General features: G+C 42.4%; 3 protein-coding genes and 1 long non-coding RNA gene across 5 annotated transcripts in view; 1 reads left to right on the forward strand and 3 right to left on the reverse strand.

The window, feature by feature from the left end:
* FBXO4 (F-box protein 4) overlaps positions 1-104 on the reverse strand; it is a 7,789-nt gene extending 7,685 nt beyond the window's left edge. The window contains exon 1 of the mRNA XM_027634790.1: positions 12-104. Coding sequence (XP_027490591.1) covers positions 12-86 — 75 coding nt within the window. The 5' untranslated portion in view covers positions 87-104. The remainder of the gene's footprint in view (positions 1-11) is intronic.
* On the reverse strand, positions 43-3,292 carry CUNH5orf51 (chromosome unknown C5orf51 homolog). Its single transcript, XM_027634587.1, has 6 exons — positions 3,205-3,292; positions 2,796-2,896; positions 2,251-2,397; positions 1,718-1,849; positions 1,395-1,509; positions 43-488 (listed from the first exon to the last, which is right to left on the reverse strand). Exons 1-6 carry the CDS (start codon positions 3,290-3,292, stop codon positions 199-201), a joined length of 873 nt encoding a protein of 290 aa, XP_027490388.1. The 3' UTR covers positions 43-198.
* Positions 3,293-10,503: 7,211 nt separating this feature from the next.
* LOC113943060 lies at positions 10,504-15,820 on the reverse strand. 2 transcript variants are annotated; one of them, XR_003526184.1, is made up of 4 exons: positions 15,250-15,820; positions 15,013-15,151; positions 14,177-14,304; positions 10,504-11,492 (listed from the first exon to the last, which is right to left on the reverse strand). It is a non-coding gene; the product is annotated as an uncharacterized LOC113943060 (long non-coding RNA). The 2 variants fall into 2 exon arrangements; XR_003526183.1 differs by having other exon boundaries at positions 15,013-15,820.
* Positions 15,821-17,686: 1,866 nt separating this feature from the next.
* The window catches only part of OXCT1 (3-oxoacid CoA-transferase 1), an 88,981-nt gene continuing 85,453 nt past the window's right edge, over positions 17,687-21,214 (forward strand). The window contains exon 1 of the mRNA XM_027634689.1: positions 17,687-17,820. Within this exon, the coding sequence (XP_027490490.1) occupies positions 17,749-17,820 (72 nt within the window). The 5' untranslated portion in view covers positions 17,687-17,748. The remainder of the gene's footprint in view (positions 17,821-21,214) is intronic.

Genomic DNA, 21,214 nt, shown 5'->3' on the forward strand with positions numbered 1-21,214 from the left:
ACACTTTGGACCTTGGTATTCCAGTTCTTTGAGATTGTGCGCGTGGTTGTTTGGTTTTTTTTTTTTAATGCAGCAGAAGTATACATTTCGATTTAAAAAATAATAATAATTAAAAAAAAAATTAAACCAGATACGGAGGCAGAGGCAAAACTCCTTAGTTCTGCTCCGAGGACATGGGGTTTCTTCCGGCGGTGGATCTTAGCTGTGGGATTTCACAAAGTCTCGCAACATTTGTTTTGCCGTCGTTGTGTTCCACCCTTGGCTTTTTAAAGGTCCCTCACATACGGTCACATACTTCGTTAACATGTTTTTCCCTGTTTCTTGGAAGTCCAGCCACACGCTCTGTGTTCCGCTGCCCAGGCTGCTGTCACACACAGGATCTATTGACTCAGGGCTTTCCTGCTTCCCTTCTCCCCCGTGTTTCAGTCCCCAGTAGCACATTTCTCCACTGTACATCATTGCCAGTAAGTGTGTGTCACTAAATATGCCTGCAAAAATAATTTATATGGAGTACTTTATTGTTCTAAGAAAGTACACAGCTTGTTAACTTTTTTTCTTTAGTTTCCTGGAAAAAAAATTCTAAAATGACAGTCTCAGCCTGTTAAACAGGTAAACCAAAAAAACAAATCTTACCTTGAGATGACTGACAATGCCCAGAAGAGAACACAGATCAAGACTGTGCTTATTACTCTGTCCATTTTGGCCCTCCATAATGCTAAAATCTTTAAGATTGCCATCTAACCATAATTCTGATAATTATGTTTGCCTATTATCGTTGAGAATTTCAGTATTACTCAAAGGCATGATTGTGCATATTTATGGTAGAATATTTCTGTGCCTCCCATAATTCAAGACTGAAAGAAGATAGTTCTATAGATTGCTCTATAGTAATGCAACTTACATAAAGCTATATAGTGACAGAGAGAATTTGCCAAATCTGAACAGTTCTGCATGTAGCTTTTACCTGTGTGAAGTCTTTAATTCTTTGTACCTGTGTTATCCTAGAGCTAAACAGGCACACCAGTAGGCAAACATCTAGCACCCTCTGCAGCCATATCTGTGCCTTAAACATGTCAATTGTCAACTGGATGGCTGCAAAACACACATGCTCAGCATAAAACACCCGCAGTCTCAGTTCACCTTCGTCCAGTGTGCTCAAAAACACAGGGAAAATAACCACCACCACTTTCTGAAATCCAGGAGTCAAAAAAGAAGGGGGTGAGCACTGCTGCCTGCTTATTTGCCTCATTATTACCTTCTTGTTCTAAAAAATGACAGGTTTGGAATACAAATTCAAAGAATGAAAACACACAGAAAACCACTTCATAAAGTGAAGCAGTTATTAAGAGGAGGGGGTTGTGGGGTTTTTTCAGGGGTTTTTTGGGTTTGTTTACCTTCACTGAGTAATCTAGCTGTGTCTTTATCTTGAAGTAAGACATCTTCATTTAGCTGAAGAGGGCATCTAAAGCTAAGCATCTTCATCAAGTAATGAACTCCATCATTAAGACACTGAGTACAGTTAAAAATGAGGAAAAAATAAGTTCTGGTTAAATTAATGGTAGCCAGAAATACTTCCATGAATCCCCCAAAACCCTACTAAAAAAGAAAAAAAAAGATAAAAAGAAAAAAAAATAAAAAAGCAGCCATATTTTAAAAGTGAAGAGTCAAACTTTAAAGCTGTATTCACAAGCTCATAGAACGTTTTCATTTACTTTACCTTTTTAAATGTGGCAATGTTTCCTTGTAGCCATTCTCTCCTTTCTTTTGCTGTATGACAGTACATGTAAAGCAGGGCTCCTTTCCGCCAGTAAAGACATTCTAACAATTCTGCACCAAGGATGTTAATGGGCTGAAATAAAATCCAACAAACTGGGCTAACACAAAAATAACCCACCTGAACTAGTCATAAACACAGTAACACATGGAAAGAGTCTCTTACTTCAGAGGCTGTACTTGACAGCAACACTCAGAAACACAAGACTAACCGAATACTGAAAATGGCCAAATCAAACTATCATTAACATGTCGTACAACTGTAAAATGTTAGTGAGAGAAATTCTGAGCATGCAACAAGTTATTTGAAACAATATTTTGAGGAATCAGTATTTAAATACAAGTAAGAGTTGAAAATCTTTCAAAATACCTCAAGTTCTGCCCATCAAAAATACAAATACTACCATCCTGTTTCAGATTTTTTATTTTAAAATAACGAAATAATTAATCCTCTGGCTCAAGAACATCAGTACTCACTTCTTCATCTACGTTGCATTCCCTCACTAGATCTTCTGGTTCTGAAAGAAGACAAATAAGTTCTTTAAGTTTTTGCAAGGAAGTTTCTTCTGGAAAATCTTCATCCACAAGCTGGTTTTCCTCAAAATATGTTATGTCTAGGACAGCCTATGAAAACAAGAAGACATACAAAGGAAAAACGCTACTGGGAAAATAATGAAGTAGTGGTGTGTTGTAACATAAAAAACTTGTTAAGTTTATAAAATAATACAATTTGAAGGTATTTTTAAACATTTTGTTTACTAAAGGTGCAAGTTATAAGTATTGAAAGATTGCTGGCAGTGAACGTAAAGTCAAACCCCTTTCTGTCCCTAAAGTATCAGTACAATTACTCTCGACTCCCAAGTTATCCAAGTGAACTGCAGCCATGTGCTTCACAGATGTTCACCGTACACACCAAGTAACAAGATATCCTTTTCTGCTCTATCCTCCCTTTTACACCAAAGCTTCTCTCACAACATACACAGATTTTCTTGAAAGTCAGCTTGATGGTTTAAATACAATACCTGGGCATAGAGTTGAAAAAGAGCAGAAGGAGGCTCTTTCCCTTCGTTACAGAGGTCCTTCAGCTTCTCCAGAGCAGCTGAGCCTTTTGCTAGGAAGGTATCTGAAGGAAGAACACAATGCTTCCTTAGCACTGAAAGGCACTCAGCAGGAGCCTCGCTTCCTCTCCTTTTTCACATGGCTTCATCCACCCTCGCGGTATTTACAACAGCAGCTGGGTAACACAGCGCTTAAGCAAGCCAGCTGTTCTGTTAGCCCGCACCTTTCACAATTAAACTGACGGCATCCGCGGCACGCTCCGCTGTTCCCAAGCCGACCCCCACGCTCCGTTCGCGGGGATGCCCTACACCCCGCCCTGAGGGCCGCCCTCCGCCTGGTCCTCGGCCCGTCCCCCCTCGCTGTGCCGCTCACCGTCCCCGGCCGCGCCCCGGGGCGCCCCGAGCCGCCGGCCCAGCGCCGCCAGCCGGGGCCGCAGCGCGGGCACTGCCGGCAGCGCCATGGCCGCGCCCGCCCACACGCGCAGGCGCAGCGGGGCTGTGGCACAGCAGAGCCGCGGGAGCGGGGATGGCGGTGTTGGGCGTCGGGGCTGCCTCGCCTCCCTCAGCTCCCGCCCCGCTGGGACAGCCCTGCGCGCAACGAAGGCCGCGAGGGCAACTTAGGTTGTGTGGAGGCGTGAAAGCTCTTGAATAACAGGCGTCCATGGCGTCTGCGGATCCGTGTCACGGTCCCCCGGGGAGAGTCGCTCGCGTGAGCCTGTGTCAGCAGAATTTATGTAGTGAACTTACATGTTGGAAAAGATCTTTGGGATCATCCAGTCCAAACTATGATCAAACACCGACATCTCAACTAGACTGTGGCACTTCGTGCCACATCCAGTTTTTCCTTAAACACCTCCAGGGGCGGTGACTCCACCACCTCCCTAGGCAGCCTATTCCACTATTTAGTCACTCTTTCCCTGAGGAAATTCCTCCTAATGTCCAACTGTACTTCCCCTGGCACAGCTTAAGACTACATGCTCCTAGTTGCCTGGGAGAAAAGACTGATCCCCTCTGGCTATAGCCTCCTTCCAGGTGGTTGTAGAGAGTGATGAGGTCACCCCTGAGCCTCTTCCAGGCTAAACAACTCCAGCTCCCTCAGCTGCTCCTTGCAGGACTTGTGCTCCAGACCCTCTGGCAGCCTCCATGCTCCGTGCTCCAGCACCTCAATGTTCTTCATGGATTGAGGGGCCCAGAACTGGACACAGGACTTGAGATGTGGCTTCACCAGTGCCAAGTATAGAGGGAGAGTGACGTCCCTGGTTCTGTTGGCTACACTATTCCTGATACAGGCCAGGATGCCATTGGCCACCTGGGACACAGCTGGGCTTTGTTCAGCTGGCTGATAACTAGCACCCTAAAGTCCTTTTCTGCTGAAAAAACTTGATGGGGGTGCTATCCCCATCAAGTAATGCTTTCCAGTGTCACTGTAAAATAGGTGTTACCCATAAGCAAACTGAAACAAAGGCAGCAAGGATCAAACAGTTTATTTATCAATAAATGTTTTTTGTGTCTTTGTTTGTTTTTAAACTTACACTTTAGTATTGAATTACTTATCATGCAGAGGTACAGCTGTGAGAGTACACTTAAATCATCCTGAGACCACATACTTTTTGTTAGAGGAATCAGGCACTTTCTCCAACATTTTGTCCAGCTTCAAACAGCACTCTTCATGAACTTCAGAAGTGATGAGTAGTTTTACTTTTGTTTGTAACAAAATCTTGCTACTGTCTGACAGTAAATCATGCACTATTTTATGTTGTTTAGTTATAATAATACTGCATTTCACTATACTGTTTCCCTAGCCTTCACCATCTCTTTACCTGTCTGGAAAAAGCTAATGCCTCAATGTCTGTTGGAGTAATGTGTCATGAACTCACACAATATTCACAATATTCTTACTTGAATATTTTAAAAAAAAATTTACTAAAGCCATTCTCCCCTTTTCAAGTCATATACTGTTCATCCTGTTAGAGCTTGTGATCCACTGAAGAAAAAGGTGCCATTTACTTGGGTACTTTAGACCATGAAAAGCTGTCTACCGGCAGGCACAGATGTTTTTGCTGTTGTCTGTCTTATGAGTTGCCAAACAGATCAAATACAACAAAAAATGTAGAACCTAAAAGGCAAAATTGCATCTGCTTCCAGAAACGGTTCGATTTATAGAAGAAACCCATGTTTTGATTGGATATGAATTGTTGTTCATTCCTGCACAGTCAATAGTCAGATACAATTTTTCATCTAAGGAACAGCCAATACTAAAAGTATTCTGGTAGTTAACTTAAGTAAAATACAGCGCTTTCCATGTGGTTATTTTTGGGACTGAAGAATGCCTGCAACATTGACAAGTGCCCTTCTTCAGGTCATTTGCTTGCTTGGTCCTACCCTTACTTCTCTGTTCCAATACCCAGCTGTGATTTAAGTGTTGCTTTTTTTCCCAATTAGTCAAGTGGGCAGGTGTGTCAGCCCTTAATAGTGAAGGAGACATCATCCAGCTTTCAAGATGTGTCCTGTAAAAAACTAAAAAATTAAAACCCCCGAAGCAACACAAAACAAAACAAAACACCAAATGGTTGTGTGCTGACTCATTTGATAAAGGAAGTGGTATGTTTTCTTCCTGTGCCTCAGGCACTGCTGCAGCTTACTTTAGCTCTGTCTGGTTTGAAAGCTGGATGTATACGCAGTGACTGTTTTTTTTCCAGAAATGGTTATCCATGCTTTCATTAAATATACAGTGAAATCTGGCTTTGACCTTATCAGTACCTGAAATGGAAGAGGTGTGTGGCTGTTAATATCAGGTTGGGAAAATAGAAGTTGCTACAAATTTTTAAAAAAGAGGGTGATGCACAGTTCTCTTGGAAGATTTGTAGGGGTTTGAGTTTTAATTTCCCAAACCTGATTTTGCCATGACATGTGTGAGGGAGCAGAAGACACCTCCAGTGGCATTTTTCTTGTATTATACCTTACATACTCCCATTGGGAGATGGTTTGTGAGAGATAGAGGTGACAGGACTTCTGGGCAAATACCCAAGAGACTGCAGAGCCTGGAAGAGGGGCTGGGCTGAACTAGGATGGGGGTGGTGCCTCCTCACTGCAGTGGGGGGGAGCCTTCACCCTTCCCTGGCAGGGAGCTCTGCCTCCCTCCTAGGTGCAGTAGCCTCTGGGCAGCCTGTGTCCTTCCTTTCTTTCCTCAAAGCTGTATTCCCTTTGCCACTAAACCTGCAAGCTAAATTTTATAATATGTGGAGCTGCCATGCCGGTCTTCTCCCCACACCTTCCAAAGTGCTTTGGTGTCAAGAGTGGTGAAAGATAAGGTGTCTGGTTGAGGGAATGGTGATTTCAGTTTGCCTTTTGTTTTCACTAAGAATCTGTTCAAATAAATTCCCTGCCAGATATTTGAAAGCCAATGGCCCAGTTAAGGCTTTACTGCCTCTCACTGTTCTTTTCAGGGCTTGGAAATCTTAACATTCAGATTTTTATAGCTTCACACAAAGTTGAATCCCAATATTTTTCTGAAAATTTCTGATGTTTAAGAAGAAACATTCTTTCTGAGTGACACAACATAAATTATGTTGAAGCAAAAAATATTTCACTCCATATTCTAGGGAACAGTTAAAGTAGGGTAAAATGATCTCAGGTGAAGGGATCCGTGCAGGGTTTGTGATCTGTCAGTGCCTACAACTACCTGGTTTTAAGACTGCTGTTACTAATGAGGGAAGGTGTAGGGTGTTGACTGTTTAGAGACAGGCTCTGTTCCTAAATTGGTGGAAGAAAACAGGAAAAGTGTGGTGCCAACAGTTGTGGTTGATGGAAGAGAGAAAGCTGTGATTTTGTCCTTCAGAGGCATTGCCACAACTGTTTTCTTTTTTGGGATTTGTATATAAATCTCTCTCTATATATGCAAAGGTATATATGGTGTGAGTGTAAATTAGATTCTGTAGATTGCTACAGTAGGTTCTGATGCTTCTTTCCTTCCAAACCCTAAACTCTTCCTGTCTTTCTTGAGATGTGTGTGTAAATGTGTATGCTGCTAGAGAACAGGCTGTGTGAAGGTGGAAGGAGTTAGTAATGGAAAAATTGAATGGAATTAGAGAGATGGAAAACTACATCAGACCTATTCAAAGAGGACTCAAATGATGTCAGACATTATCCCTTATCTGGCAGATTCCTAACAGTTTTAGAGTTTGTGGTCAAATTTTGTATTTGAAATGAACAGAGAAGACATCATGGATATTAACACAGAAGTATTTGGCTAGTTTGAGTTTATAGCAAGTGAATCAAGTATAGCATGCTTCAAGTCATGTAGAACCTGGGAAAAATGATAATAGTGTATTTGGTACAGCATCTTAGAACGATGCTGAATTACTATAATTTCAAGGCACGTATTGTGACTCTTGGGGATGGTCCTGTTCAGGGCTAAAAGTTGGACTCCATGATCCTTGTGGGTCCCTTCCAACTCAGCATATTCTGTGTTTCTGTGATTCTGTGAAATGTATGCCCTTAATAATGAGTGGCCCTCATAAATTATAATAGGTAATTTAAGTGTTGGACTGCAGTCTCTGAATTCTATACAGCAATTATAACTGAGACAGATGTGAGTTGACTTAGAAATTATGAGATAGGCATATTCATCTATACGATAGGTTTCACAAAGGTATTCAATCTCTGGTAAAATACTTAAATCAGGGACATATTTATAAAATATTAGGCAGTAATGGTGTATTTTTGTTAGCAAAGAAATGAGACTGACTTACCTTCTTTGGTTTTTTTCATTTATGAAAATTGCAAACTTTGACAGTGAATAAAAGCATAACTGCCTAAATCGATAAATTCCATTTTATTGGTTCTTCGTGTGAATTCAGGATTTTATCAGAAATGTTTTGTGCATGGTGGACATTATGCTGATTTAGCTGTCTTAGGAATGAGACTGTTATGGTGCATCTCTAGTAACTAAAGAGCCACTTCACAAAAGTTAGTGAAAAGTACCTGCTCCTTTTACTTACTTATATGTATTAATGAACATTTATTCATATTTGCCTCCTGTGGATTTGAGTTGCTCAAAATAAGTTTGAAGTTTATTTCAGGTCCATCTTGTTTCATTTTGATGAGTTTTAGTGAGCAAAGAGGTGAACTGAAGCAATGTGCCTTCACAGTCTGTTCTGTGGCTCCCCTGGTCAGAGCTGCCTCAGCAGCAACTGGATTGTTGCACTCATTCTTAGCTGTCAGACTTGCACCACAAACTGTGTTAGCTGAGGAGTATGAGAAGTGTTGTTTATAAAACCACTGAATTTATTAAAATGTGTTACAGAATATTTGGTCCTCCACATATCTTTCATCACTATATTATTTGAAGTAAATATTCTTGCTCTTGAAAATAAGCAAAATAAATATTTGTATTTATGCACAGAAAATATGAAACAGAGGTCTTTATTTATTGTATGTGAGCTTCATTAGTTTATTGTATCTAATAATATCTGTAAGAAAGATGGTCAATACTGTGGTATCACCTTTCAAAATCCTCAAATTCAGAAACCCTCAATACTTTGGTATCACCTTTCAGTTCCTCAAATGCAAAAAAGGAAATGTACGTTCTGTCTTGCTTTCACTCTATGGCTTTGCAATTACCAGGGAAGGGGTGTAAAACTAGAATTTATTCAGAATAATGCTAAGAAAGGGCAGATAGTTACCAAAGATTTCCTTCCTATTTGTGGGGTGAAGGACTATGAAATAATTTCCAGAATCCAGTGTCATGTTGAATAATCTCATGGTATTGTTCATATAATCATTCATGAAATTATATAATACAGTATCAAATTCAGTCAGTCCTCTTAAAATGAAGCTGTGTGTTTAGCCTGAAATTTATCTAGTTCAGAGCATTTGTTACACTGTCAATGCCAAATGTGAAATCAGGGAATAAGGGTGATCTGTGATGGAATTTTACCATTGTGTCAATAGATGTGAAATAGATTTATTCTGCAGAAGCATGTGAGTGCCAGCAGTTAGTGAAATTGCGGGTGTGTCATATTTTTGTTTGCCTAGCCTTGCATGACTTTGTTCTACCTGCTTTCTACTTTGTATATAGTTCAGGTGGTGCCCTGACAAAACATAAACTAGCTGCTTTCTTATAGCCTGCTATTGGGACAGTACCTGATTTGAAAAGCTTCGGAACATAAAAAGTGATTTGGCAGTTTGATTTCTGGTTGTTAGAGTGGCATGCACTGAACTTTGATGCTGGAATCGCTCCCTTTACAGTGACCTGCCTAGAAGAGGGGAGCATTAGAGGCTGACAAATAGGAACTTCTTGCTGTTTGAGGGAAAGCTGAACTAGCTTCTTTTTAAAAAGCAATTGTAAAGTGTACAATTTCCCCACCCATGGCGTGGGGCGGCCCAGTTCTAGTTCCAGCTCCATCTGAGGAACCATTCCGACGTCTTGAAGGAAGGGGAAAGGGAACTCCAGGGGTTTCTTCAGGGGTCTCTTCTGACCCTGAGCCTGGAGGGGAGAGGTGCTCCCCCCTCCTCCCCTGCACGTGGCCCCATGGCCAGCAGGAAGACAGGACACCGGGCGTGGAGAGGAGGCAAGAGAGCGTTTATTGTTGGGGATGCTACATTTATAGGGTTTAGGAGGATTCACAGAGTAACCAATTAGAAGTCTCAAGGGGCTTACAGGAACACCCAATCACAGGAAGGGGTTAACAAAGGCCAATGGGAAACACCTCAGGACACCTTCCCAGAACGTTCCTGCATGGATAACACTTGTCGTTGGGGGTGCTGGGAAGAAGAAGCATGTGTTTGCAAAGAGACCACCAAAAGCCATTTTAAGACATGTTTAAACAACAGTTTTTCCCATATAATGCAGATTTAGTGCTACAGTACAATATTCTGTAAGAGAATGAAACAGTTTACTTGCAACAGGTAAGGAAATCTGTGTTTTTCTATTATATGGTTAATGAACAAAGAATGGTGTGTACTGTGGACACCTTCATCCAGAAGAATGCTGTGCCTACCACATGTCATTTGTAGGCTCCTGTCAGTGTTGGTCTGGTCTGGGAGAGCTTGCTTACAGCAATCTCCACCTCAGTCTCCAACTGTTACAGATCACTGTGCATATAACTGAGGGTATTGCTTCACAGTCGGCTTCTAGCAAATGCAGAAGTAATGTCCTTTGGTCAACAGACTTATGTCCCTAACTGCATGTTCCCATCTTTAATTGTATTAATTCTAGATTCATGTGATGGCTTGGTGTATAAGGTCTGCTCGCTTATCTGACTGAATGCTGCCCTTTTTTCCCACAGACCTAGTCTGCAGTTGGATCACCAAGCTGATCTGAATGCCTGTAAGATGAGACTGTAGCTTCCTTCTGAAACTGTAATATGTAGCATTCTGTGAGAGAACCTTTATTTGGCTTTTACTCAAGCTTTTTTGCCCCTGTAAGAGGTTTTATACAGTTAATTCCCTTGGATCATAGCATAATTAAATCTACTAACTTGTGGATTGTATTAATCTCTGTAGCGCTCAGCATTAAAGTTTTTCCATTTCTCCTAGGGCTGCTCTTTATAGGAAAAAAAACCCCACCAAAACCAAACAAAAAACACCAACCAACTAACATTCCTGAAAGGATCATGGAATGGTTAAGAAGCAATGTAGCAACTGAGGTGTACAGAAGACAGGTGTCATGCCTTAGTCTGGTAAACATTAGTCTTGGAAGAATACTAATTTAAACGTCTGCTCTGCTGTCTTGCCCCTTCTTCCCCCTCTTTATGAAAAGGCGTTTTAAGTTGTGCTTATGTGATTGTATGCAGTGAAAATCCCTCACTCAGCACTCTTTGGGGTGAAAGAATCTACGGGAGACAGACTTTGTCCGGGCAGAACTCTCTTGTAACTTTATTACTCCATTTATATACAGAATAAGGATCTGAGCTATCAGGCCAGGCCAGGTGTTATCTGCACACGTTCTCCACAGAGACTCCCGTGGCCATCTTCACCCACAAAGAATAATCATGATCCAAGCGGCTTTCCAACTTTACCTTGTGATTCTTTTCACACACACACTTAGCTCTAGCTCGCTCAGGACCACAATATATTTACTTTAATATTTTCTTCTTCTTCTATCATCCAGGTGGCTGATGATGTCTTTAGCTGCTCCTACGTTTGTATCTTCCAGATGAACATGACTGGGAAGCTCATCACTGTTAAAAGCCTCCCCACCCCTTTTCTAGTACTACAGTTGAATGTTCAACCATGCAAATCCATGTACTGCTCTTGCTGGAGCAAGAAATCCATATTTGTTGAACGTTAAGTGTGGAGTAGAATGTGAAATGTCTGTGGTGTTCTGGCTGCCTTGCTGGAAATCTGCTACCTGGGAGTGTAAGTGCCAAGAGTACCCTCTTGAGTCTATGCTGAACTAAATACCCATCTTTCAAAGTCATAAGAAAATAAATATAAACATACTGATTTTGAAGACCTAAGTTGTCACAGGTAATTCTTCTGTTTTGATGTACAACTGTTGAAGTGGCAAATTATGATAATGATAACCAAGGTTTTACACTGTGAGGTAAATGGAAAATCCAAGATTGCTGACAAATTTTCTGATTCCTCTTGCAGATAACTTGCTAGCTGAGTGAAATTCTGGAAGTCCTTGCTTGAATTCTTAGCAATGTAAATGCACTACAAGCAAAAAGCATCATGTTTATCAGTTGGATAAATGTTCTAGTCACGTGAATTACACATTTTAAAATTATGTGGGAATCTGAGACCCTTTTTGCCATTCCCGTAGTAATTAGTTTCAACCAAGTTTTTCTGGTTACCATTGGTACCTAATGTTCTCCATGCCACACGTGCTACAGAAGTAGCAACTCGTTGGAGCCTGTGAGTCTTAAGTGAGGACAGGCATTGGTTCAGAGAAGACAAATATCAAAGACCTCGGAGCCATTTTTGTTTGAGAGTTCAGCAGAATGCCACAGGGTGTCACCAATACGCTCAGTATAGTCCAGCTTTTAACCATGACATTTCATGGAAGTGATGTCAATATGAAATGATTGTGTTTACTGAAACTCTGCAAACCTCAAAAACTGGAATATAGAATTCTTCAGTGAACAGCTGGGGTATGGCTTCAAACTGACTCCTGAAAGAAACCATCAGGATCTTTGACAAGATGTTTTGAACTGGTGATATTGTGAGCAAGAGGCCTAAGAGCTCTGTGACAAGCAACTGTATGCTTGTAAATGGAGGGAATCTGCTGCTTAGGCTTATCTCTGCTGCAGGCTTCCGAGCTCCTTGTGAGTGTGTATCTGTAGAACCAGGTTTAAAATCCAACTTTACCAAAACCAGGGAAGAGCGGAGGGAAAATAGGATACTCTAAGGCAATGGATTCTGAAGGCCTTTTAAAAAGATGGAAGAGTGAATGGTAGGCATTCATTTTAAATCACTTTCTAAAAGAAATTTTTAAAAGTTTCAGATTTTGCCATATATCCTGTGTGAAAGTTGTTGCCTTCCCTACAAATTCTGTTCATGTGATTGTGACTGAGAAATGAAATGTCACAGTAAAGGCCTATCTGCTTTTACATGTGTAAGTTTTGGACCGTTGAGAATATTAACCAAGCCGTTGATGAGCTGCCCACTGTAAGGGGGAAGCCGTTCTGACAGCTGTTCCTCCTGCAGTTGGATGTTCTAGAAGAATTAGGCAAAACAACTGGCACCCAAAACAGTTGGAGAATGGATTGGCACTTGATTTTGTCAGTGCATGCAGGGCATTGCCTCCCTTGTCATGAAGCGATAAAGTAATTACAAGGGGTTAGATTGCATGCACGAGTTTGTGTGCTAGACTCTTGTAGACAAGAAGCGATCCTTTCCAATTAAGCTCCACACCCACAGAACAGATGGCAAAGTCCAAGTTTCAAAGGGGGAACCAGAGTTACAGGCAAAACTTGCTGCCAGGCAGGTGTTGCCTTTCTTCATTTACATGCTTGGGCCTGTAGTCTTGCTGTGCAGAACCAGCGAGGTGTGGAGTGAGGTGTGCATGAGATCTGTTTACTCTGTACAACCTCTGCAAAACAAGGTTTACATAATCGTCTTAGGGCTCTGTTGGTTGGTTGTTTTTTTTAATGCATTGTGTATCAAACACGAGGAATAAAATTTCTTCACTCGTATTTTTACAAAGTCCACCTAGGTTCTGTGTTTATGGTACCTTCTATTGCTCTTGAGGTTTGTTTGAAAGAATCCTGTAGAGCTTATTAATGTAACATTGCACTGCAGAATCCAGAAAAGCCTGTTACAGTAGTACTACCAAACATGAACTGACTTGCAGTGTGACAGCTGCTCAGGATTCCTGTTTACAGTTTATTGTTTCTGTAGCCACTTTTGCTGTGTTTACTCTTACAGCGCTGTTGGTGTGTAGCGTAAAGTAAACCCATTCTTTCAGCTTCTCCAGAGGGTGTGGGGAGAAAGACTTTCCTGTTCTGTTGCATTCTCGCAGAAAAAAAATTGTGGCAAAAATGAGGAGTGAGAAATTAGTAGGGTTTTCTGAATAGGAATTTAAACTGTCCTCCACAAATATCAATACACAAACATATGGAACTTATGCAGCTGATGTCTGCAAGTATCTGCTGAATAGGCATTTTGGTTTTTCCTCACTCCTGCTGTAAAAGAATGATAAGTCACTTATCCTTTCTCCAGAACTAGTAGACATACTGACTGTCACCTTAGCTTGTTTAGACAATGTTAATGCCAGTTACTAAGTGAGCAATATATGAACATGAATAGAAGTGCCAAGGATCATACTGAGTAACAGACTTTGTGGTTCTATTTAAATGACATCTTAATTTTAAGTGCTGTATAATTAGATCTTGTAAGTACTGTGGTTTTGAATGAGGTGCAGTGTTTGCACTGGTCAGAAAACTTGAAGTTTTGTCATTTTTTTAAGACGACCAAAGTGAAATAACTACTTAACTGTGGATTTAAATGCTGATATTTCAGGGGCTATTTCTCAGTGCTGTCAAGGTTAATTTGCTGCGGTAACATTAATTCTCAAATTTTGCCCAAGTATATAATGTTCGGTGGCTTTTAAGAAGTTCTGCATAGTTGTTTATCTTAGCTCATAATAATGAAATAATAGTCTGACAAGATATAGAAGCTTCCTTTATATGAGACCAGGACATTCTACCTAAAATATGAGACAGCTGTAATGAAAACTGGACTAGAATGAAACCAACAAAAAAAAATTGCCCAAGATCGTTTTTTACAGCATGGACCTCCTTATCCAAGTAGTGGGGTTTTTTTATTATTTTCTTAATTAGATGACCTCCTGTATTCTATTAGGATATTAATTGTAACAAAAATATTTCATGACTTACTGTTATCTGCTCAAGAGGTCCTTCAGGGATAAAGAAGTAGTCTTGCCAAAGGATTGTTGATTCTTCCTTATTATGTAGCTTCATGATCGTTTCACAGTTTTGTGTCCTTCTTTACCTTCAGCTTAGGACTATGAATGAAGAATTGGCAAAGAGATTCCTCAGCAACTCCACATGTTTCTTTCAAAAACCTTGGCTCTGTGGTTCTTTCATTTGCTTTACATTTGCATCTAGACAATAGCTTTTAGGGCTTGGGATTTCTAATTGTTGTTTGTTTGTTTTCCAATTTAATTTTACCTTTGGTATTTATATTTAGTTATGTTTGAACTTTCATTTGCCAAATCTCTGCTGATTTTTAACAAGTGTAATTTTCATTAGACTTGCAAATATTCATTTTTCTTTGTAATGACCTTCCTTTCACTGAAATCTTATTAATAAATTGAATATTTAAGTTCACATGGTTTGCTCAGTCATGTAAGCATTGGTCATACAGGTGGCAGCCCTCTTCTCTTAGTAAGTGCTGTGAGTTGATCTTGAAATTGTCGAATTACAGTATTGTACATGGGCTCGTAATTATTGTCATGTTCTCATCATATTTATAATTATGTAATGCCTTTAGGTCAGTATCACTCTGTTCTCATAGGAATATGAGAATGCTATGAAATAATTTTTCAATTTTCTTTGACTTTCCATCCCATATCAAAGGAATCAGGTTTATTGCACTTTACAAAAGTTGATTTGCAAGTGCTTTTAAATTACTAATATATAAATACTTTAGTACTTTCAGTAATAATCAAAAGTACTAAACACCAACCTCTTGTTTCAGAACTGGGACCTACTAACATGTTGAAGGTAAGTTTAGGTGTTGTCTCTAGTTGCTGCATAGTTAAATGAGCTCTCCCTTCTCCTTCTCAGTGTGGCTCTATATGCAGTTTTCATGCCTCACTAACTGAATTTTCTTGCCAAGTTCCAATGGATCTGAAAGAAAGGTAAATTACTAAATTTTCATTAGCTAAAATCTGTGTCAGGTATAAGCAAATTAAAAAAAAAAAATGTCTAGAAACAAAGTTTTTCACCTCAGAGTTCAGGTTGTTCCTCCTGTGCAGGTAAATGAAACTTGCAGACTCTCTGCTAACTCTTTAATGGCTTCTTGGGGAAATACTGTTTCACTGTATTGGAGTTCTGACTTTGACATCTTGTGCTTGATGGCAGTATAAGTAAGCTGGTGTTATACAGTGTGTATATAATGATTAACCTGTGGTAGCTGTAGAATGCCTACCTGCTGACTTATTTTGGGCACCAAGGGCTCGAAACTCTCCTCATTTGTAAATGCTGTTAAATTTGGAAAGTGTTTTGACTCACATTTGCTGCTGTTATGTGATTTACTTCAGTGAACAAAATATTAAAAACATTCTTGATCACTTTAGAGACTTGTTTAACATTGGCCACTTAGTTGTAGTTCTTGTTGTGTGACGAGCTTTAAGACATCTTAAAAAAAGAACAAATTAGATGATCTACTGTCCTTTATAAACTCCAAAACAAATTATCTACTCTTTCAGTCATGCTTGGAGCTTTTCTAATCCAAAATAAGATGCTTGCAGTCCAAAATATGTGGACTTTGCAATTTTAAAAAAAAAATACATAATCTGTAGCAGATGATAAGGAAAAGTTAGTTTAGAAACTGTAATTTATGTAAGTAGAATAACCAGCTTTACGTAATAGATGTTCCAAGTAGGTATTAATACTCATGCACATATACAGTTAGCCCCTTTCCTTCAGTCTGCAAGGAGGAATGCTGTTGGAATCCCAAATAGTGCAAACTCCATGCAAAATAAAATGCTAGCTGGGTATGTAACAAGTACTCAACACTGAACACTTTGATAAGTTTGAGAATGCACAGTATTGGTTTAAAGGAAGATACTTTATTGAACTGAAAAGAATAAACTTACTTTATTGAACTGAAGAAAATAAACTTAGTTTAGACAAGTTTTTCTGTGCTTAGGGAAATTTTATCATGAAAGGAAACATGACTTAAGGAATTTACATGTGTATATGAAATTTAGGAGGAACCAAGGTTCAGAAATCCATCCCTGTGAAACTTTTCTGCTAATGCTTAGCCCTGGAAGAATACAAGCTGTGCTGCTATTTTGTTTTTAATTCATTAAGCCTCTATAATTTGTAGCTTTTGACACCTGGAACTGGCCCAGACTTAACTGACTAGCTAAATATGATGAATAACTAGAAAAAACTAACCAACTGAAAACCTTCACAACAGTCAAGGCATCACCACCACACTTCATTGGCATCTGCAAGGTTTGTCTGTTATGTGAAATATAACTACAGGTCCCACCTTTTAAAATGGATAGGAGAGTGGCATGCCACAGGCCATGAACCAGCATCTGCAAGGCTGGACCAATGCTCTGAATAAAATGGACGAGGTGTGTAGCACATTCTTAAACCTTGGTTTCCTTGTAAGTTATCCTGCTGCATGTTGATTACTCCAATGGCAAAGTACAGAGAGGCTGGCAGCTGCAATGGAAACAGCCTGGAAACAAGACGAGGAGCAGCATGACCTGCCAGAAGGGTGACTTGTTATGCACAGGAGAACTTATTTTCCTGCATCTGAACAGCTTCTCACATTTTCCTGTGAATCCTTCTGTTCTATTGGGCATTGTTGGGGCATGCACTGATTATGTGGGGTATTTTTAGAGAGCATATATAATGGCAGAGTCATGCTTTGAATTTTCCTCCTAGAAGCAGCAGAAGGGCCAGCAGTTCACCTCACGTGGCTGCTGCTTAAACAAGCAGACATCTATTCTAGTAATATTTTCCCACCCAAACATAGCATCCAAGTGCCCTGTGGAAACCATGTGCTTACTGGAGCCTGGCTCACCCCGAGGGCTGTGCACTGGAAACGTAAACCATTCAAAGCCTCTGCCCTTTCCTTTATTCTTGTGGTGTTAGTCCTCGGCCAGAAAGTGATAGGGCAGAAATTTAAGCTACCTTAACTTGCAGGGAGACAGCTGCGATGGTGCATCTGAGCTGGTCCATTTGTGGAAACCGTGGAGAGGAAAACAGGAAAAGGGACAGGAAAACAGGAAAACCTGTTGTTTATTGAAGTGATTGTAACAGTGATGTAACACTGATTGCTTTGCCCACCCGTGTGGGCTCTGTTGGTTTTTATGAACAAAACTGCTGTCTGATGGACCGGCGGTGTCAGTGGCAGCTACCGGAGCAGGGGCTGCTCCTCCCCCGTGGGAGAGCGCCAGCGACGGGCACCCTGGGCTCGGCAGCGGCGGGAGGCTGGAGAGCTCTCCCGGCTGCCGGACGGAGCCGGGCCGGGGGGCTCCGGCAGCCGCCATCCCCGGGCCCCCTCAGCCGCCGGCCCCGCCTCGGCCGCACCGACGTCAGCGCGCGTCAGGGCCGAGCCCCTCGCACTCCCCCGCCCGCGGGATCCGCCGTCCTGCCGCCGCCGCTCCCCTCGCCCTCCTCGCCCTCCGCCGAGCACCCGCACCCGCCGCCCCGGCCCGGCCGCCGCCCCTCGCTCCGCTCCCCGACAGCCGCGCAGCGCGAAGATGGCGGCGTTCAAACTCCTGCTGCAGCCCTTGGGCCGCCGCATCCTCCTGCCGGCCGCGCGCAGGGCCGAGGTAAGGGCGGGGGGCGGCGGAGGAGGCGGCTCAGACCCCTCAGACCCCTCCGCCTGTCCCTGCCCGCCGCTGCCTCGACGGGGAACCCGCCCGCAGCCGCCCGTGCCGGGACCACCCGCGGGGGTGGCCGGAGCCCCGGGCGGGGGCGGCCGCCCTGCAGTCGCGGGGGAGGCTTTTCCCGCCCCACGGGGCCGGGACGGGCTTTGTTCGTGAAGAGTCTGTGCCGAGGGAGCTCCGTGGGCGGCGGGCGGGAAGAGAGAGCGCACAGCGCGGGCCCGCGGCAGGGCCGGCCCCGGCGGCGGGCGGCGATGCGGTGACCTTGGGAGGGTGGCACGGAGGTTTGGCTTGCAGGTTTTTTTTGTTTGTTTGTTTGGTTGTTTTTTGTTTTTTGTTTTTTTTTTTTTTTTTACGTACTTTTAAAATTTATTTCCCCAGCATTTCAGAAGGCAGCACAGTTACAGCGTGTGTTTCCACGTTGCCCTCACCGCCCCCAGGGGTGGCACCAGGTGTGCGCACCTCGCTAGCAGCCCTGCCATCTCCTGCTGCCTTCCTGTGGGAAGCTTCTGACAAACCTCATGGCTCTAATGGTTTCCAGCCCACATAACCAAGTTATTTTCTTTCTTCAGCCAGAAGTCTCTTTGTGACTTTTCTTATTTTATTTAGGTGAAACAGCTCACCTTCTCGTGCCCATGTTTACTTCTCCTGATGATAAATCTTAGCACATAGCGCTTCCAGGTTTTATTTTGCTAAGTCACACTTTTGCTTTTTCATAAAATTTATTTCAGTTCAATTGGTTATTCCAAGAACTCATCCATCCCTGTGTTACTTTCTTAAAACTGGGCTGCCAGAAGTGCTGCCAGCTCCTGAGATCTTAGCTTGCTGCTCCAGTGTGCAGGAGAGCATGGGTGATCCCTTGTCGTCTCAGCTCCCTGAAAGCCCACCTTTCAAACAGCAAGGGGGTGGGAAAGAGACTGAAAGGAACATATTTAGTATAGAAGGGCAGATACTCTTATAAGAGACGTACAGCCTGTGAATGCACGGTTGTGTAATATATGCTGCTCTGTTCACCACTGTAGCATGCAGTCGGGAAGATTAAAGAAAAGGTGCCACGTGGCCTCTTTAAAATATTTTCCTATGAGTAGGTACAAGGACACAGCAGAGCCCTGGCCTCCTTTCAGCCCTGGCTGTCGAGCCTGCTTGCAACCCAATTGTACTGCAGCTCACAAGGCTGCCAGCACTTAATACTTCTTTTGTCAGTAGCATACCAAATGGGACCAGGAGAGATGCTCTTTTCAGCCTATTGTCGTTATGAAAAAATGCTTCTAAGAGAATCATAAATTATAGGATAGTTTGGGTTTGAAGGACACTTAAGTCCTCTAGTCCAAGCCTCCTGCAATCAGCCAGGACATCTTCAACTAGATCAGGTTGTTCAGGGTCCTGTCCAGCCTAACCTTGGATGTTTCCAGGGATGGGGCACCCACAGCTTCTCTGGGCAATTTGTTCCAGTGTCTCATCACTCTCATAGTAAAAAAATTTCTTCCTTGTATCTGGTCTGAATATACCGTCCTCTGGTTTAAAACCATTATGCCTTGTCCTATTGCTGCAGGCCCCACTAACAGGTTTGTCCCCATCTTTCTTGTAAGCCTTCTTCTGGAGTCATCTCTTCTCCAAGCTGCATAACTGCAACTCTCTCAACCTGTGCTCACAGAGGAGAGGTGCTCCAGCCCTCTAATTGTGGTTGCCCTCTGAACATGCTCCAACAGGTTCACGTCTTTCCTGTGCTGGAGACCCTAGAGCTGGATGCAGTGCGCAAGGTGGGGTCTCACCAGAGTGCAGCAGAGGGATAGAATCCCCTCCCTTGACCTGCTTGCCACACTGCTTTGGATGCAGCTCACAACACATTTGGCTTTCTGGGCTGTGAGTGCACATGGCTGGATCATGTCCAGCCTCTCATCCACCAGCACCCCCAAGTCCTTCTCACCAGGGCTTTTCTCCCAGTCTGTACTCATGCTTGGGATTGCCCTGACCCACATGCGGCACGCTGTACTTGGCCTTGTGGAACCTCATAAGATGCCCATGGGCCAGTTCTGTGAGCTTGTGCAGGTCCTTCTGGATGGCATCCTGTCCCTTGGGGTGTCAAGTGCAACACTTGGCTTGGTGTCACCAAGTTTGCAGATTTGCTGAGGGTGCATTCGATCCCTGTTCGTCATTGATATTAAACAGTCTTGGTCCCAGTACAGACCCCTGAGGGATACCGTGCATCACCAGTATCCATCAGGACTCTGAGCCATTGACCACTACCCTCTGGATGTGACCATCCAACCAATTCCTTGTCCACGAAACAGTCCATGCAATCAAATCTGTCTCTTTCCAAATTAGAAGGATGTTGTGGAGGACCATGTCAAAGGCTTTACAGAAGTGCAGATAAATCCGTAGCCCTTCCCCATCCATTATGAAGTCACTCTATCATAGGAGGCCACTGGGTTAGTCAGGCAGGACTTGACCCTGCTGAAGCCATGTGGTCTGTCCCAAATCACCTCCCTGTCCTCCATGTGCCTTAGCACAGCTTCCTGGAGGATGTGTTGCATGGTCTTCCCAGACACAGAGGGGAGACTGAGAGGTCAGTAGTTTCCAGGGTCCTGCTTTCTACCCTTTTAAAAGATGGGTAGAATGTTTCCTTTTGGGCAAGTCTCGAGGGACTTTACCTGACTCTATGACTTTTCAAATATCATGGATCAGTGAAGAAATGATCATAGTATGATTTGGCTTGTGGAAGGCTCTTATAGTCTTTCTCACCTGAGACTATTTCTCATGACCCACATACTGATTTTTTGATTGAGCCCATCAAAGCAGAGGAATGTCAGTGTTTCCACTGGGAAGGTTTTAATATTCAGTATAAACTCTTGCAGCTTTAATTTTAGAAAGAGGACAGTTTGTGTAATCTTGAAACTGAGCCAAAAATTGTTGTCCTAGTTGTAACTGTATCTTAAGGCAACTCTTCAGGGAAGAATTTGGCTATTGTCTTTAAAACATTGGTAGATTACCTTGTTTCTTTATTATTTTTTGTCCCTCTTTCACAATCTAAAAATTTTCACTTCTCCTATCAAAGAAAGAAGTGGAAACACGAGTAGATAGTACTTTAGCTTCCAGATTTTCTCAATTTATTGAGACTGTATCGATGTAGTGACTTAAATTACAATTTTTTTCTGGTGCCTGAACAAGTACTTGGTTAGTATTAGTGCATGATATTAGTGGGAAATACTTAAAGGGAAAAAAAGGTGACTGTAACCTAAGAACGTTATAGATGAGTTATTATGACTTCTCTGTCATGGCTCTGCATTTTGAAGTGTCTGTTTGGGGGTGGGATTTACATTGATTTCCTCTTGCCCTTCAT

Source organism: Corapipo altera, unplaced genomic scaffold, assembly GCF_003945725.1.
Source record: "Corapipo altera isolate COAL_440 unplaced genomic scaffold, ASM394572v1 61411, whole genome shotgun sequence".
Classification (NCBI taxonomy): Eukaryota; Metazoa; Chordata; class Aves; order Passeriformes; family Pipridae; genus Corapipo; species Corapipo altera.